Source organism: Cyrtonyx montezumae, unplaced genomic scaffold, assembly GCF_038088225.1.
Source record: "Cyrtonyx montezumae isolate F1298 unplaced genomic scaffold, pur_monq_1.0 scaffold_3, whole genome shotgun sequence".
Lineage (NCBI taxonomy): Eukaryota > Metazoa > Chordata > Aves > Galliformes > Odontophoridae > Cyrtonyx > Cyrtonyx montezumae.
The window spans coordinates 106872230-106887161 of NW_027072034.1; the positions used below are offsets into that span (position 1 = coordinate 106872230).

Below are 14932 nucleotides of genomic sequence, written 5' to 3' on the forward strand. Positions count from 1 at the left end.
ATACAATTCTTTCTTTGTGTTCTTTATGGCCAGTGTCATAAGGTAGATAATGCACTGGCATTATAGAATTATTAAAAATTAAGATTGTGTTTTGGTATGTGACTGTATTGTTCCTCTGTTTCATTAAAATAAAATTCTGTTGGTATTGGGCTGATCAGAAGTAACTGAAATTGCTCAATTGATGCTGCTAATGGTTAATGATAAAATTATGATGTTATATTGATATATTACAGATGCAATTTGATTATGTTGAACACTTCTTTTACATAACTTATTCATTTAAGCTTCATAGAAGATTGTTTGATACCTCAGTTTTGAATTATTGACTTGAATCACAATTGATATTGAATTGCTGTGTGGACAGCACTATCATTTTGTCCCAAACTTTACTTAGTAGAAATTTCCTGTTATTCAAGATAAGGCCCAGACCTCAATATGTTTAAGTATGTGTGGTTTGCCTGTATGAAGCTGCTGGTTAACTTTCTCAAGGTCAACTGATTCTAGATGACTTAAGTACTACTGAATGGTGATCATTTAAAAGTTTTGCTCAACAATCAGGATATTAGGAACTTGGTGTACTCTCATTTTTTGTTCATCAGGCATTCACTATGTTGCTGCGTCTGTCATATAGTAGAAACCTCATCTGTCTGATCTCTGTATGCTGTAAGAATCTTCAGTAATTGATTTTGTTCTGCAGTTTCTGATTGAATACCTAATGTTAACAAAATTGTTACAGATTTTACATTTCCTCCATCAAAATTCTTTTCCTTCTAAAATGTTCTCTGACAGATTTCATGCAAGAAGCAGTAATAATGAATTTTCATATGTTTCTTCATGTGTTTAGTAGTTTTAGAAGATTTAAGTGTTGTAAAATCTGAAAGCACTCTTCTATACTTATTTGAGAATAATTTGTAGGTGTACTGTGTCAAGTAAATGTGAAAATGTAGGACATTTTTGATGTTCTGACTTTAAAAACAATTTCCTTTCTTATTTATAGTTTATTTACAAGGATACTATAACAGAATAGTCACATTTAGAGCTCATTCCAGCATGTTATAAAACACATAATTCTCGAATTAGCAAAATATTAGCTCTCTTCCTTCTAGAATGTGCAGTGCAAATTATTTTTACACTTAAATGAAAATAAATAGATTTGACTAGTCTGTTTCTCATTTCATTTTGTTTTCACTTTTAAGGTTCTTTTCCACCAATGCAATGCTTGTTTTCTAAACATGAAAGAGCAATGGTTATGTGAAATTCTATTACCAGTAGATTACTTACAGTTTTGCTCTGTGTTTTAGCAAAATAATTTAAATGAAATCTACAGTTTGAGATTAGCCTACCCTAGAGTATATGTGAAATATATTGCTTTCTGCTTGCATAGATCTGATTCCTAGATGGAGCTGATAAAAATGAATTGACAGATATTCAATATATTGTGCTGTTGTATTTAGCACAACTCATGTAGTTTTTGCATAGCTTGTTTCAAATACTGTTATAAAGATTTAGGGGAGAAAACAAACAAAAAACAGAAATGTTGAAATTTTGAGTTATTTTTTTTAGGAGAATGTCAGAATCCCAGAATGGCTGAGGCTGACTTTTGGAGGTCATCTGTTTAACTCACTGTTCAAGCATTGGCAGCCCCAGAGCAGGATGCCCAGGCCCATGTCTGGGTGGCTTCTGAAGGTCCCCAACGAGAGATTCCACAGACTCCCTGGTCAGCCTGTGCTGGTGCCTCTCTCGTTCAGAAAGTATTTCCTGATATCCAGATGGAACCTCCTGTGTTCCAGTCTGTGCCCACTGCATCTTGTTTTGTTACAGGGCACCACAGATCAGAGCGTGGCTCCATCTTCTTTGCACCCTCCCTTTGGATATTTATAGACACCGATAAGATCCCCTTGACCCTTCTCTTCTTCAGGATGAATAGTCACAGCTCTCAGCCTTTCCTCGTAGAAGAGGTGATCCATCATCTTGGTGGCCCCTTGTTGGACTCTCTGCAGTGTGTCCATGTCTTTCCAGTACATGGGAGCCCAGAACTGGATGTAATAATTCATATGTGACTTCAGCAGTGCTGAACATACAGAACGGGCTACCTCTCAGCTTGTCTTTAAGTTTTTGTTTGGAAGCAAAAATATAAGATTCTAATGTAGCAAAGTGAGAAGGAAATTCAAGTTTTTGTCAAGTTAAATGTACCTAGAAGCCATTCTAATCTGTTTTTATGCAGGGAAGTGCCGAATAAATAGAACTGAAATGTTGCTGGAATAACAAGCAACATTTTCAAGTACTGTGTTTCTGATTTACTTTGTGTCTGGTTGCAGTTTGGTTAATAAAAATCATGTAGAAGGAATGCTGAAATAAGATTTTAAATTATGCTCTTGTATAAATCTCTAATTTCCTAATTATTAATAGTGAAAATATATTTTTGTGTTCTGCACTGCATTTTATGTTATGCTGCTTGAGAATGTGTGAGTCAGTGAAGATAATGCTTTATCTGCATTGCAGAACATCCTAATCTTTCTTGGATATTTTTTTTTGTGAAGTAAGTAGAACTTGGTTTGTGGTGGTCAAGTTTGTATCACTGCAAGGAGAGATCTGGGTGGCTTTGTACTACGTGACCTCTTTCACTCATAATTTTTACTCCAGTGTTTTCTAAGTGAAATAGCATGGAGCAACCATGTGGTTGCAAAGAAATTATGGAACTTAAGTACTGTACTTAAGTATGAGGCTTTGCTATGACTGAAACACAAAGTTCATAAAAGCAATGTATTTTACAATATATTTTTTTTACTGTTTTAAACATGCTCTTTCCTTCTGAAAGATAACTTTTGAAAGAAGTCTTCCTTTTTTGTGACTGATTTTATATATTACAAGGTTTACATTACTTTTTTCTTACTCAGTTGCCATGGCCTCGCACCACTACTGAAGAGCTGTTGATGGGAATGTTCGATAGTACTGCAGCTCAATTCCTTGCCATCCTGGAAGCTCTGTCAGATAGCAGTAGACGTGTTCTGCACCCTACTCCACCTGTTCCTGATGAACCTGAAATTCGTGATGTGATTTCAGAGCTTTTTTTTTCAGGCCTGGGAATCATCTCAGGTAACAGCATAACAAACCAAAAAAGTGTTGGTAAGTTCACAGACCTATCTTCTTATTTTTCTCCTTTCTATGAAATAAAAAGCTTGCCTGAAGGCATGCGTTTTAACGAGGAGAGGAAATGGGTGGCACTCTGACAGACAGCCAAGGTCAACCCACTGCAGTGATTCATGTTTTTTTACTTTTAAGTTCATTCAAGGTTAGATTTAAAACTTGAGAAAATCTTTGGACTCAGTAATTCCTTCCAAACCATCTTCACTATGCTATAGACTGAATATAGCTCTAGGTATACAGATATTCTGTTAATAAAATAATCTAGAGAAACTAAATGTGCTTCAGAATCATATTTACTTTATGACTATGGACTAATTGGCGTATAGCAAGTCAACTACAATATAAAGTTATGTGATGTTTGTTTTAAAGGTGGAGTGAGCAGTACTGATGTTCAAGGAGATTGCACCAATGAATTTGGTATAATTAATGCATCATCAACTCTTCTGCAATTGATACTAACAGGTAAACTGGCTTTGAATTTTGGAAGAATGCTGTACCCAGAAGTTGTACTCATGGTTGGTGAGCAGAATTCATTTTCATATTAGTTGCACTTACGTGCATAAAGGTACTGCAAAACACTGTCCTCTTCAAGTGACTTTTATCTATCTATCTCTATCTATCTGTATGTCATTAAAATTGAATTATGTACAGAAATTATTACAATTTCCTTGAAAAAAATACAATCTAATTTTCATATGGAAATATACGGACACTGTGATAACGACATCCTGTTCAGATATGTTGATGTCCCTAAGTCATTTAAGAGGCCAACCTTTGTAGTGATGTCCTGGTTCATTCTTGTGAAAGAGAAGTGAGATGCAGTAACAGTAGGACTGCCATAAGCTCCTTGAGAACGTTGAGCAGATCACTGTTCTGCTTTAGAACATAACAACTCTCTTTTTCTAAGTCTATATCTTTTTGCTGGGTGTCCATGTGCGCAGGTGATACAACGACTGTGACACTTTCTTAAGATTGTGTAACACTGCTGAAGATAACTAGCTATAAGATGCTTGGTTAGAGTACCCGGGATCAGGAAATGCCTTTCACACTGGTCTGTACTTTGGATAAACTTGAAGAGTGAGAAAATAGGCTCTGTGTACATTACATGTTTTCTGACACAGCAATGAAAAATGTTCAGTTAGTGTTTCTATTTGTTTTTTTTTTAAACTAAATTGCTGGTGAGAAGGTTTACTGTGGGAACATTATCCAGATTGAAGCTCTTTCTGCAGCAGAAGGGACTAAATCCTTGATGCCTTCTACACAGGCAAATCAATATCAATGAGTACAGCCGCTTTACACTGAAACATAGCACTGCAGATACATCATTATAGTAGCATGCAAATATAGGCATTATGGCAAAATGATGAAGCTATTCATTGTAATGTAGAGTTGTTAAGAAATCCCTCAAGATTATGCTGAATGTGCAAAGACAGAATTTTACCTTAGTATTTATAAGCACCCAAATTATTGCTTAAATTAAACTTTTGAATATATGTGTAAAATATTAAATATATGTTTTGTCATCATTATAGGAGAAAAGAAGGTGTCTGGAGAGGCTGCTGTGAAGTTTGTAAAATTAGCTTTCCACTATGAAGAGTGGGATGTGTTTGATTCTGCTATTGTATTTGTAACTAATTTTCTTCAGGTAACCAAGTTGCTATGTAGACATTCTTTATGTAGTCTTTTCCTGTGAAGCTGAGGAACAGTATTCAATATTGCAAATTTTCAGACAAATTTTTATTGCTTCTGTCAATTAGGCTCAGAATGACCCGAGGTGGAAGAAAGCAGAAATGGAACTCAAACTTCTTATCTTGATGCAGCCTTTACTATTTTCAAGAAAATCCAGGCATGGTTTTTCTGTTAGTGAAAATAATACTGGGGGAGATAATATGCCTTCTGTGTCTGATAAGAAGAGTACAGTCAGAAGTGAGTGTTTTTGGTTATAACTCTGCTTGCATTTCAAATACTTTTGCATCAAGAAATATTGTTTATTGATTAAAAACTGTGTAATATGTTGCTTGCAGCACTCTGTGGAAAAAGTAATGATTGATCACTTGCCACCCACTAATTTTTGTCCAGTTGAAATTTGCCAAAATCTGACTTCATGGTGATTCCCATATGTAAAACGACCAGACCTCTGTTTAGGTATCTTATTACATGTAGAAATGTAAACTGAATTGAATATTTTCAAACAGGTTTTCAGAAAAAAACAAGAAGCAGACTTTCTTATGCCTATTCTTCTATTTTTTTTATTTATTTAGAAATTCTTGCCATTGAAGCATGTTAAAGTGATTAATTATAAAATTCTGAAAAAATGCAAAATCCTAAAAGTTTTCTATTCGCAAAAGTAACTTTTTTTTTTCACAGCAAGTGAATTAACTTAGGAATATCTGTACTCTTTGCATTTTTCTTATACCAAGCAGATAATGTGGTCTAACTTTGTAAGTTGATTCACCCAAATGTTTTCAAATGTAGATTTGTAACCAGAAATAATGTCTTGCCTTTCCTCTTCTCTCCTTTATATAAACACTGTAGCAGATTCCTTGAAGTATGGAGAACCTTCTCATGATCTTCTCATTTTGGCAACAACAGTTTTTTCCTGTGTCTCCACATCTAAGCAGGTATATCTAGATAAGAGGTGTATCTTATTAATTAATCACTTAATCTCTAATGAATATATATAATTTAAGATGAAGGGAATCAGGGACATTAACAAACTATAAAAATGAAATTGCAAAAATGAAAAAAACCCCATATCTAAAATGTAATCTACTGTGATTTTTTTTAAAGTTTATTATTAAATATAATCAGGCTACAAAAATTTAACAGATATTAAATCAATTTGAAAAACCATAAGACTACTTGCATATTTCTACCTATCAAGCAGAGAGAATATTTCTTATAGTATATTTGATGTAGGTGAGTGAGTACATTCAGCTGTAGGAAGCATTCCTGCAGTATTTTTACAAAAGAGAACAATGACCCTGGGGAATGAAAATACATTTATAGCAGCAATATGCCTGTAGTCTGAGGTAAATTCTCATTGCAGATGAAGAATAAGCATCAGCAAAAACAAGATGAGTGGGACTTTCTTATACTGAAAGCTCTACTATAGAATAATGCCACATTACATCTAAAAGTTAATTCCTAGAATAACAACTTGTAGCTTACTTGATCAAACTGAAGTTTTCCTTAATGTAGTACTGTGTTTAAAATAAATATAAAAGAAAAGATTACAGTGAATGCTCTACACTAGCATTTAAACTAGATTTGTTTTCCCAAAGATTAAAAAATATACTTGGAAAAAATCTTTTATGCTAGTGGCATGTCTTCAGTGCAAAATTAATTCTAGTTCTATTTGAATACTACTCCAATTTGAGTGTAACTGGACCACACACATTTTTTTTAAGATTTATAATGCTACTTTCAGTCAAAATATCTTGCCTATGAGGTGAATTGTACCTTTAGATAGTGTATTTTGTCTTATTTTCTCCCTGATCACTATTATAGAATCTCCTGAATTTAAACACTTCTGGTTCTTCTACACCTTTCTACAAATCTCTGTATCTTATCTCCTTGATGGACAGAAGAAAAATTGTCCCTTTAACAGCGGAGGATCCTCTGATTGTGTAGTTATGTGATATATAGATGAGCCAACCTTACTGGCACATAGCAAGTGGCAAAAGGGTTTTCATTTACTACTTTTACAGATTTTTTCATTAGTTCCCAATACTAGCAACCCTGAAATCTTATGCTGATGTACACAGAAGTACACAGATACTGTGCAAATAGTGGGCTTAAGTTTCATCTACTTGGTAGTAGTTCAAAACTGGTATAAATTACAGTGAATTTGTACTTAATGTAGTGGTCCTTAATCACTACTTAGGTGTTTAGACAGACTCTTTTGCCTTATTAACTGTGTCATTTAGAAGGTTAACTGAATGCAGTTTTGAATTTGTTAATTATTCTCTTCATAAAATGTAGATTTTTTTTAACATTTCTATCAGCTGTTCCACTGCAACCTTTTTTTTTCCCAGTTAAGTTATTCTTCAGTGTTCAATTCGGTGAACCAGCAACCTGTGGAAGTACTCTGGCAATACAAAATAAAACCTATTGATTTTGACCTTCTGCAAATATTTAAATACTCCAATTAAAAAAATGATGATGTAACAGTTAAATTGTGTTACAGATTTCACAAAATTTATTGACTATTATAACATTTTAGTGACAGCTAATTTGCTTGTTTCTTCCAGTATTTTTCATCTCACTATTTTGTCTGTGTGACTTTTTAAAAACTTGAATTAATAATAATAATAAGCTGCTAAAACCACTCATTGTCAGCAGAAGAAAATTTCTTAAGCTTTCAAAATGTTGTCGCTTGTCATAAAGATAAATATGATAATGATATGATAACTTACTTTGAAAACTTATGATAGTGTTTATGCACTGTGCATGAATATCTGTTTCTACAATTGATTTTTTTCTTTCCAGAATATCCTACCTGATCAAGAAATACTTTCTGATGTACTAATGTTTTTGTGGAAGGAGTGTAAAACAGGACTTCAGCAAATCCAGATGAATGGAAGTGACTACTTTAACCACAAATACAAAACTTCTAAGGTACTCCTTTATTATAATGTGTTTCTCTTAATGGAAGTGTCATCTGTTACAGAGAAGCCAATTAAAAATACTGGTTTCCAGTCTAAGTGCATTTTTCATGGCAAAATGCAGATAAATCATGTTTATTGAGAATGTGAATTGTATATACACTCTGAACACATTGTGCTCTCATATGCCATATCAAAGCTTCTCAGCCTTTTCCCAGTAAAGTAACCCACTGTCTGACAGTAGGTCATGATAGAAATGGCAGTAGAAGAAACCTTACAGCTTAAGAGAAGGGAGATGGATCTCAACAGGATTTGGCACACTAGGCAAAGCCACAGCATTATCTTGGACTTTCCTTGAGACTGAGAAACTATAATTCAAATATTGTTATATGAAGAATATACAGTAGTTTCTCAGAGCTTTTAGTAAACAGTTGATGTAGAACAAGAAATTTCTGAAGGAGTGCTTTTTGTGACCTTGATGTCTAAAAAAAAAAATTAACAGATTCGCCAGAATGTAGATTACAGTTGATGTTCTGTGCATGTGCAGCAGAAGCACTGAGGTATCTTTCCCACTGTTTAAGTGGGAAGAATGGGGATAATTGTGTGGCAGATGACCATATCTGCTGTAAGGGTTACTATACTATGATAAAGTGTGAATGTTCATACTTTTTTCCCTTTTGAGAATGATAGTAAGTAATAACTTTCTTATTTTTTTTTAAAGTGTTTCTAATGTCATAGTGGTTTGCATCTCGGTCTGATGACATTAAAAATAGGATATCAACTACAAGTTGTGTTCAAGTTTGAGTGTATTTAGCAATGTTGAGTGCAAAACCCTACCTGCCTCTAGTATGTAAATATCTTAAATGTTTTAAGTTTATCTTGATCCTGTTTTCATTCCATCCTTTTTTTAGTGGATTTATGTACTCTGGGTATTAAGTGAAGTAATTCTGAATGTAGAAGACACTGATGTTGTAATGGTAGCAGAGATAACCTTACGTCTAACTGCAATATTGGAAAATATGGCTGATTCTGCAAGTAGATCAAAGAAGAAAGCAGGTAAAGTTTTTGACAAAAAAGTGGTCATTGAGAATAGTGTGATACAATTTTGTAAACACAGATTCCTGAATAACTAGAACTAATGATTCAGAGGATTTATGTCTTATTTCCTACATTTCTAATTCTCCTGAAGTATTCCCATTTTGAATCATGTCTTATGTCTCACTTCCCCACAGTTCTTTTTACATTTCTCTTAGCCCCTTCTTAATAGCTTCAGATATGCTCTTTGGATATTGGCTAGACAGAAGCAGTATGGCTCATTTTGAGAGGTGAATTTCTGTTTAACTAGTGGCACAGCAAACAGAAGAGGGGGGAATGTTAAGGTTATATGGAAGGTTTTGAGTTTATTATGTCATTAATTTGGACCTTATCTACACAATACTTGATATTTTTTAATAGGAATTTGTTTCTGAAGATGAAATTGACTGATGTGATAATGCAATCATATTAAACAGATTTCCTAAAAAGACCTTACGAAAGGTGTGGAATGTAAATGTATATACATACTTTAAAACCTCTCCATTGCTGTTGATGTAGGATCTTGTAATATGAATCATGCTTTTCATAATTATTTTACAACAGCTAGATAGTAGATGTTAAAGAATCTATTACAGCGTATCTAGGATCAGGAGAGAATGATAGTATGTATTGCTTTTTTTTGAAAGAAAATCTTGTGAAACTACTATTCTATAAGGTCAGGTAGGTAATATTTTCTGTTAATGTTATGAAAATCGTGCATTTCTGACAGAATCTGGTGTATTATCATTGCAAGATATTACTCTTTTTCACTCAGTTTAAATATGTCCTTTTTGGAAGGAGGAAAGGCTGAATAGTTGGGAACCATTTCACAAAACAGGCTGATGAAAAGCCTGTCAAACTCATATATAAGCTGAGAAATCTTTTTTTTACTGAGTGAATTCTGAATGGAGATTTTCACATTTTACAGATTTGAGGGCTCTATCTGAGAGCAAAGAAGCTGCTTCACCTTGTTTTAGAAAGAAAACACAATTCTTGGTATCATAAAAATGTGACCAAACATATTTAGAAATCATCCAAAAGTTCAATTTTCATTAGTAGCAGTTCTGAATTAAACAAAAATAGATTTGGGTTGATTTAAAGATGAAATGCCAGTGTGAGAGGAACTATGAATTGAGCCAATTTTTGTTGGCTTGGATTAATGTTACTGTGAAAGATAGGGTGTGCTTAAAAATACTCTTTATTTAAATACTCTTTATTCAATAATCATATACTAAGTTATTATAATTGTATGTAGGTAACTATGGTGTTTAATCTCTCAAAACCTTTTGGAGAAACAGTATAATTAACAGCCAAGTACTAAAGAACTGAATTGCCAAACACTTAAATTAGTGGTAAATTTAATCAAACAGTACAAAAGTTGAGTATGTTTCATTTTTACTTTCTGATTTTTTTTATGTAAAAGGAAAAAGTGTAATTCTCTCTGAAGATGAAACCTGTGATATTCCTGAAGCACTAATGGTAATGTCTGATTTACTTTCACTAATACAATGTTTTTTAATGGCATAAGAACACTTATTTCCACTTACAGCATCTTCATGACATCTTATTTTAAACTTCATAATGTTTAAACAATCCATACAATGATACTTCTGAAGAGGGGAAAAAATCAAAGATTTTTTAAATTAAATAAAATTTGAAAATATTTGTCATCTTTTTTAATAAACTGTAATATGAAAGGAATTTTACTTGAAATGTTTTTTACAGAACGATCATACTGAATTTCACTTTGTATTCTTTCATTACAATGCTTACTACCAGCTTTTAAAGGTTTAACAACACTTTTTTTTTAACATAACACAGTCTTTAGTTTGCTTTTGTAAGACTGGTGTGGAACACATGGAACATCCTTGCTTTGTTCAGTGTGTTCAGTTCTTAGCACTGTGCTGGAATATGAAAGCAAAAAGCCAAGACTTCATGGTAAAACACAGTATGAAGAAAAGGCATGCATCAGTATGAAGATTTGAAAATTTTGTTACTACTATGTCTTCATGCCTAAACACATGGAGAATCAGACAGTGACAGTTTACTTAAAGCTATTTGTTTCTGAAATCACAGTGTTTTCTTTGTCTCATTACCACATTATGAAATTATTGCAATTTTGTAAATTCACATCTAAGTTCATTTTCATTCTGCTGTGAACTAGACTCTGTGATATAGTAAATTTCTTTTCAAGAGCTTAGAGAAAATCCTAAATTAATTAAAATTTTGTCTTCATCTCAGAGAAGTCCTGTAGAACAACTGCAGCTTGCTTATGAAAATCTTGAAAAAACAATTAATGAAATGAACAAATCTCGCTTAATGACCTTTCTACCAGATGGGAAGTCAATATTTGACGACTGCTGTATGAAGGTAAATTCTACAGAAAGCTGTATTCCAACTAAATCTAGAAATAATATGTTGGATTTTTGTTACAAAACTTGTATTTTCTAGTTTCTTAGAAATCTTTGCATTATCAAATGAACTTCTTCTGGTTTTCTGTAAGAAGAGAATAGAAAGAATAAATTATTTTGTGGGAGACGTAACGTTTTGTCAATGGTTTACGGGCTGGTTTGGCCCAGTTCCGTGATGACTGGTGTGGGGTGAGGGACCCACGGACTCATGTTCTGGGGAAGGGGGAAAGGGGGTAGGAAAAAGGAAGATGGGCCTAGAAACAAAACAGCGGTAACGATCTGAGGAGGAAAACTAATTTAGTAAATAAGACATTGGAAAACAAATTAACACAATATAATTGGAATTTAAGCTAATAAATCAAATAAAATGAGCAAGAGAGAGTGTCCAATAAACCAAAGGCCTTATGCTAGATGCTGAAGGCGAGATGGCAGCGAGCACCCACTGCTGGGTTGATCTCAAAGGAAAGAGAGTGTCCCGTGACATGCAGAGTTTTCTTTCCCTCTGAGTGGAAATATGTAAAAATACAAAGCAACACAAAGTCCTCTGGGGAATGTAGCTCTTCTGAGACAGGTATACCCATAACTATCGATGATCCACGGAGCTGGAGTATTAGCTCTTTAACTCTTAATGCACTACATGATGTTATGATGTGGAATACCAATACCAAAAATCATAAAACCATGACACATTTTCTCATTCAATAATAAATTACAAAGTCTTTCAGGTTCTGCTATTTTTGTTCAGAGATATATAGAATTTGTAATTTTCTCCTATCTTGCAGGAAAATTATTTTCATTTGTACTGTTTGCAGTTCTTCATTAATAAAAGTACTGTTGTAAGGAATCTAGATTTTATAAATTTTATCATTCTATGCTAACTCAATCTTTGTTTCATGGTCTGGTGACACAAAATCTTCTGCAGTTTCATGTTTTATTATTAATCCTGTATCATATTGATTATTAGTTTGTATATTTCTTATCCATTATCCATCATCTCCTGTCTAGACATTTTCCTTTTATGCTTTTTTTATGATTACATACTACAATTATGAATAATTTTGAAGTGTTTGTCAACTTACTGAAATAACAGTATCAGCATCAAGATAAATGTAGTAAGCCATTTGATATAAGCTTGTGTTTGCTTATTTACCATTTTCTGTTTACTAGGTGGACTCAAATGGCCAGAATTTGAGTTCTGTTTTGGAATGGAGTGATGATAAGACAGGAAGAAGAAATATTTTTTTAATGGACTTACACTTGGAGCTCATTCAGGCCCAGCATCGAATAGCTGTGAAAATTCTTAAACTGACACAAGGTAAGTTGCAGTAAAACTAAATGATAATCATAGCTTGATTACAGTCCACTGTTATTATATTTTGTAATATTAATAAATAATGGAGTATCTGCTTTCCAAAGAGGAGCCAGTATAGGGCAATTTGTATGCTATATATTGACAGAAATAATATACCATATTTGTAAGAATTTGTTTGCCATATATTTATTTCTAATCTATAGTCAGCTGAAATGAGCTAACAACTACTAGATTCTTTTAAATTATCTTTTTTCTTTTTCAGTTATAAATATATTTTATTTTGCAGTGTCAGTAATGGACACTGTGAAGGTGTTCTTTTTTCTGTGCTACAGGAAATTTTCTCTGGAGGATGATACTGCCACCCACCAGATCAGGCTGCCCAGGGCCCCATCCAATCTGGCCTTTCCCTTCTGTTTATAAGCCCCCCTTAAGTGCTGGGAGGCTGTGATGAGATCTCTTTAGAGTCTTCTCCAAACTAAACAAGCACAGCTCCCTCAGCCTTTCTTCATAGGAGCAATGTTCCAGTCCTCTGATCATCTTTGTGGCCCTTCTCTGTACATTTTGTAATCTGTTTTCACTCCTATGAAGTTGTTCTTATCTCCTCAGCAACTCTTGTTAATTGCCTCCTGCAAATAACGTTAATTGGTCTTCCATTCCTGCATTTTTTTAATTAAAAGCTATCATTAGCTTGACACAGAAGACTTCCCTGTGAACTCCATTCTATGATCAGACGATCCCTCTTTTCACGTGATGTTGGCATAACTACTAAAGTTGCCAGAGCAAAAGGGAGGGGCAGACTTACTAGCATGGTCTTTCCAATAAGTTCTTTAACAATCATAAAGATCACAGGGTGGAACAGAGCTTTTCTACAAAGTTATGTGTTAACCCTTCTTACTGAATTCTTTTCAATGAAACTATCAGAATGATTTACTCAGGATTTTCTTACTGTATAGGTGTTCAAAAGAATGACAGAAGTCTTAAGTCTCGCAAGTATCGTGTGAAGAATATCAAAGATTTCCGTTATTTAACAGGTAAGGCCTATTAATTAGGAATTTAGGAATATAATAAATGATTGCTGCTGTTTTATGAATGTCTTAAATTTTTTTTACAGAGGCAGATATAATGGGAAAAATAAAAAAGAACAAGCTATCCAGAGCCATCTTTTTGATGGAAAAAGCTGTGCAGAGGTTCCCTAAAGGCCTAAGAACTTCTTCCCAAAGGCAGCTACTGAAGGTAATAAGAAAACCTACAATATTACAGTTTTCTTAGTTCTGTAAAATTAAGACTTGGATTACTCCTTCTTAGAAATAGAAGAAAAAATGTAGGAACTCCAAGGACACCGAGTGTTTTTGGCAACTTCTGTGTCAAATTTTCCTTGACAAACTTCTTCATGGTGAAAAAATTAAAGGACTTAAAACTAGGAAAGAGGATGATTTATATCCTCAAATTTTCTGCATACATGCCAGCTACAGGAAACCTGAAAGCGATGATTGTTTCTCACTTAATCACTTAGACTTTGCCATTTTCAGCAATATATCACCTGAGCATTGCCAAAATGTCATGAAGGTTTTCTTTTTCCCATTGCAACCTTCAACACTTTTCTTTTCTAAAATTCTGTAAAGTTTTTTTTTTTTTTTTTAGATTACTGTGTGGTGATGACATTAGCTTTATTTAAATGTATAAAGAAAAAAATATAATATGGAGGTTTTGTAATTTATTGAGGTTAGAAGTAGATTGTCCATGAGTTCCCTCTGAAGTCTTCTGGAATCAGTGGAAGTCTTTCTGCTATGTGACCTTAGTGACTTTTTTTAGCCTGTATTTATTACTGAAAACTGACTTTTCATCAGTGGAGCACAGAATTTATCTGTAGCCTGTACAATGCATATCTGAAATATTCGCTTATATAATATATGAAGAAGTATATTAAACAAGAAATTGCCAGAAAATGTTTTTCTTTTATTTGCAATACATTTGGAAACATGACAATTAAAACACTTGTTAATTTCATTTGCATGCAAAAATTGGATCAGAAAAGACATATACTAAAAATCTAATATATTTGCAAAATATACAGCAAGAATGAGATGTAATGATATGGTATAAAAGTTGTAACTCCAATGCAGACTTAAAAGCAATTCCCAATAAATGTATGGTTATCCCAAACAAATGTTTGCATAGGCCTTATGTTGACCTTCACTATATTTTTGTTCTATGCACTCTTTACAGAGAAGTGAGTAGGTAAAAGTATATATTTGCAGCTGTTTACTAGAAAATATCAGATTAACTTTGGACAAATTTAACATGATGATTTTAAATATTTATACTATGATATACTCAGTTTTCCTTCTTAGGTGGGGAGTACTCACAGGGAATTTATATTT

At 33.4% G+C, this 14932-nt stretch overlaps 1 protein-coding gene across 1 annotated transcript in view; it reads left to right on the forward strand.

Moving 5' to 3' along the window:
* CFAP54 (cilia and flagella associated protein 54) overlaps positions 1–14932 on the forward strand; it is a 101191-nt gene that overhangs the window by 16994 nt on the left and 69265 nt on the right. The window contains exons 9-20 of the mRNA XM_065741241.1: positions 2898–3096; positions 3517–3609; positions 4680–4792; positions 4905–5073; positions 5686–5768; positions 7639–7767; positions 8666–8810; positions 10252–10307; positions 11070–11198; positions 12407–12554; positions 13505–13582; positions 13663–13784. Coding sequence (XP_065597313.1) covers positions 2898–3096; positions 3517–3609; positions 4680–4792; positions 4905–5073; positions 5686–5768; positions 7639–7767; positions 8666–8810; positions 10252–10307; positions 11070–11198; positions 12407–12554; positions 13505–13582; positions 13663–13784 — 1464 coding nt within the window. The remainder of the gene's footprint in view (positions 1–2897; positions 3097–3516; positions 3610–4679; positions 4793–4904; positions 5074–5685; positions 5769–7638; positions 7768–8665; positions 8811–10251; positions 10308–11069; positions 11199–12406; positions 12555–13504; positions 13583–13662; positions 13785–14932) is intronic.